General features: G+C 31.9%; 1 protein-coding gene across 1 annotated transcript in view; it reads left to right on the top strand.

Moving 5' to 3' along the window:
* The first annotated feature begins 2,709 nt into the window (after positions 1–2,709).
* Positions 2,710–4,471, top strand: part of LOC119604528 — a 33,437-nt gene continuing 31,675 nt past the window's right edge. Inside the window, 1 exon segment of the mRNA XM_037957208.1 lies at positions 2,710–4,471. This exon segment is cut by the window's right edge and continues 1,298 nt beyond it. Coding sequence (XP_037813136.1) covers positions 2,917–4,471 — 1,555 coding nt within the window. The 5' untranslated portion in view covers positions 2,710–2,916.

Below are 4,471 nucleotides of genomic sequence, written 5' to 3'. Positions count from 1 at the left end.
ATTACAGACTAGACTATAAACTTGATTATAGACTAGACTTTAATTCTTGAGCATTGACTGGAATATAGTCTTATAGTCTGGATTAAATACTAGGTTATAGTCTTTACTATAGACTAGACTATAGTTTTAACTATAGACATAGGTCTTGGCTATTGACTATACTATAGTCTTGACTATAGACTAGACTATAGTCTTGACTATAGACTATACTACGTCTTAACCTTGACTATAGAATAGATCATAGACTTTACTATAGGCTAGATTATAGTCTTGACAATAGACTATAGACTTGACTATAGACTAGATTATAGACTAGACTATAGACTAGACTATAGACTAGACTATAGACTAGACTATAGACTAGACTATAGACTAGACTATAGACTAGAATATAGACTTGACTATAGACAAGACTATAGTCTTGACTATAATATAGAATATAACATTGACTATAGACAAGAGCCAAGTCTTGACTATAGATAAGACTATAGTCTTGACTGTAGACTAGACTATAGACTTGACTATAGACTAGACTATAGACTTGACTATATCTTAATCTTGAATATAGACTATACTTTAGTCGTAACTTGACTATGATCATGACTAAAGACTAGACATTATCTTAATCTAGACTATAAACTAGACTTTAGACGTGACTATAGAATAGACTATAATATTGACTATACACAAGAGTCTAGTCTTGTCTTAAGACTTGACTATAGTCTAGACTACTATTGGTATATAATTCTCCCCAAATATTCGCTGCTAATACAAAACTATAGTTTTTTATATGATTGAGGGCGTCATTAAATATTTTTCCCGTTATAAAGATTTTCATTATTTTTCAAATTTTAAGAAGCTGTCTGTCAAACTTCTAGAATTTAATTGATTGATGATATTTTACACAAATATTTCTAATATGAATCATGTTATAGATTATTTGATCTACAAGTCTAACTCCGCCTCAAATAGCTATTTACACTCTTTTCCATTTCTATTAAATATAAAAAAAGCTGTAAAATGAAAAACATTTCAAGTTTTATTTAAAGTTTACTTAATTTTTTAACATTTCTATAAACGTCTTACAATCGATCTAAAAAAAAAACTAAATTAGAAAAAAAAGTAACAAAGAAGAAGAAGGAAAAAAGATCTTGTCAATAAAAACCTTAAATGTAACATGTTTAACAAGAAAATTTAAAACAAATTGTGGGGCATACCAACACGTTTTGAGGTGTTTTTTTTTTAATTTTTCAGCATTTTAGGATGACGAACGTAATAATGAACTTTAGAGACAAAAAAAAAACAATAAAAACGATTTCTTTAAAATTGATTTATGGTATAAAATAAAATTGTTTACTATAAATTTGAGTTGTTGTTGTTGTTGTGATGGTTATTTGAATTTTCTTTGGAAATTCTAAATCTTGAGAATAAAAGATGTTATTGAGTATTTGTTTGAACCTCTACAACTAATAGCTGGAATCACTGAAATCCCAGAAATGGTCATTAAACTTTTTTTTTCAAATTTGTTGCAAGTTGCAAGCAACAGCCGCCGCTGGGCAAGCAACAACAATCTTACTTTTTTTTATGTGTTGGGGAAAATGTTGTCAAACAAGAACAAACCTTGCTTCAAGTGTTTAGGTTCGATCAAACATGTTGCTTGCTAACTGATCGTTGTATTTTTGTGTATGTTTATTAAGTTTTGTGGCTTAAACCAAATAGTTTAAGACGAACTTTTGACGGTTAAACAACATGCCAACGGATTATGAATTTTTATAAACGAGCGCGTACGGTTTATTTTTCTTCTTCTTCTTTCTATACAAATTCAAATGAGATCTAAACAAAACAAGTTGTGTAGCGGTTTGAAAGTCTGTCAAAACTCTTTAAGAGTTTGGGATTAAAGTGTCAACTGTTTGTTTTTTAAAGAAACGAAATAATATTAAAAAAAAAGTAATAGTAGACCGTTTTATATTTTTTTTATATAATTATGTTAAATTATACATTTTTAAATTATTTATTGTGTTTAGTGTTAATGTTTATACAACAATAAAAAAAAACAAATATTTATTTGATATGAAGAAAACCTTTTAATGAAAAGAAAAATGTTTGAAATTTGTATAAATTTTTTTGTTTGTTAGTTGGTAAACAAAGTGTAATATATATATGAAAGTATGAAATTTGAATAAAGACCCCACAAACCAAGGTTAATCTCTGTGTTTAAATCATAATAGAAAAAAAATTGAAATTACAAAAAAAATAAATGGCCCGTTAACTGGATTTCCAAGAAATTGATATAATCTGGAAAAAAAATTGTTGTAAAAGAAAATTGTGAGAAAAAATTATTTAAACCAACTGAGAATTATTAGAAAAGTGGACTTTGATATCGATATTTAGCTAAACTAACTGAGAATTATAACAAAGTTTGTGTGAAAGAACTTTCAAACGCCGGACTCAGTTCTAAAACGCGAAAATTATAAACTTTCATGGACTGTCAAGGAACTGTAAATATTCTCAATAAAAAAATTATAAAAAACGGGACATAAATATCCAAAGTTTGAGCTATATAACAGAAAATCCCAAAAAATTCGTCAAATTTATAATAAAACTCAACGAAAACGGTTCAAAATTTATAAAAATAGCGAACTTAACGAAAATAAAACTAAAAACGAAGAAAAATCTTCAACAAAATCTAAAAAAATAAGAAAGTGAAAAATATTGCAAAAAAAATTTTAACGAAAACTGAGAATTCTAAAAAAAATTTAAACGAAACTAAAAACTTAACTCAAAAAAGTACAAAATTTACAACGAAAACTATCTAATTTACAAAAAAACATAAGACCCCCCATGAAAACCTATCCTAGACCTCATAAAATGCCCTCTATATGCCCTAAAACGGAATAAAAGTAAAAAAACAGCAAAATGCATCGCATACAACGAAAACCTTCTAGTGAAACTTTAACCAGTGTGGGTATGGATAGCACCCTGGACTCGCGTATGTCTAGTGCTGAAGTACCACAAATGGAATTGCTAAAGGTCAATTATGTTCACCAATGCAAAGAGGCGTTTATGACTAAAACCGGTTCAGTACCCAATTATAATTTTATGGAATTTAAAAAATGTTCTCCACATACTCTAAGCAACATAACACACGCCCTACCGGCCGTAACACGTAAGAATATAGCCCGGGTAACGGTAAATCGTCTGGAGGCTCCTAATAAACCTTTGCCACCACCACCACCCACTGTGGAATCTTGGCAGTTTTTGCAAAATTCCAAACGTACTACCAATTCACCGCCGAAATTTATTAAGCCACCTCAGGAAGAAAAGAATGATGGTTCTTCTTCATCCTATTGTCCCTCGACATATGATGGGGCCTCCGAATCGGATGCCACCTTAACGGGAGATGGTGTTAAGTCTAATAGTTGGAATTATCGCAATAAAATGTCGACATGTGACATAAGAAGAGATATGGCTAGGGCTGGTATAAAGTCAAGGGCAGATCGTATAGCTCGTATAGAGCGAACAGAGTGTGAGCATAGTAAACCCGAAAGAGAGCCCGCCATAGAAAGAACCGCTGATAGTAATGTTAATCCCAAAGAAGCGGTAGCCAAAATCAATCAAATGTTTGAGGCACAAAAACAAATAAAAAACTTTCCGCCACAACCCAACCGGCCGGCACCAGTGCCCCACAAAGAACCCAATCGTCGACTTAAACCACCCAACCCGCTTAAAGATTCCACACAAGTAAGGAGTTCATTAAACAAGACTAACGATTGTTCAGAGTGTTCGGAATGCTCTCAAGAATCTTCACGCACTAATTCATCTTGTTCGGAAAGTTGTTCCCTAATAAGTCAAGAGACTGTACAATATAGGCGCAGTGAATCTAAAGATCGTAGAGCGGTATCACGTATACCCAAACCTATACCCGATAAACACTCCTCACGTACACTAATACAAAGTAATATGCATAAAACGGAAAGTGAACGCTCGAAAAGAAATGATAGAATACAAAAATCCAAATCCATAGAACAGTTAAGTGATCTGGATAAAGAAAGCCAAACGGCACAAGAAAGACACTCTTTGGGTATAGATCAACAGCTGCTGAGGAATACCCGCATTTCAGTGGGTAATTATCAAAAAGCCAAAGTGGAACGAGTGCATATACGTAAGAAACGTCAGCCGCTTTTGATAATCAATCAATTAAATGAACCAGAAGTGAAACGGAATGAAGAGGGACAAGTGGAACGTAAATCAACTTGTGGTTATAAAAATTGTAGTTTTGACAATTGTCCCATGTCGCCAGCGGATCATGAAAATAAACACAAACCTTTTGAAGATGACTGCAATAAATTGAAACGTTTATCATTGGAAAGTAACTCGGATTCGGGTGTCTCCTCTTCGCATGACTTTAAAGACGATAAGAAAAGATTATCGCAGCTAAAAAACATCGATAAGTGTTCGGATGTTAAACAAA

Source organism: Lucilia sericata, unplaced genomic scaffold (genome assembly GCF_015586225.1).
Source record: "Lucilia sericata isolate MDLA Ls3-8-SP2 unplaced genomic scaffold, ASM1558622v1 Contig000401F_arrow, whole genome shotgun sequence".
Lineage (NCBI taxonomy): Eukaryota > Metazoa > Arthropoda > Insecta > Diptera > Calliphoridae > Lucilia > Lucilia sericata.
Note: the sequence above shows the minus strand (reverse complement) of the source record. Positions and strands in the feature narration are given on the sequence as shown.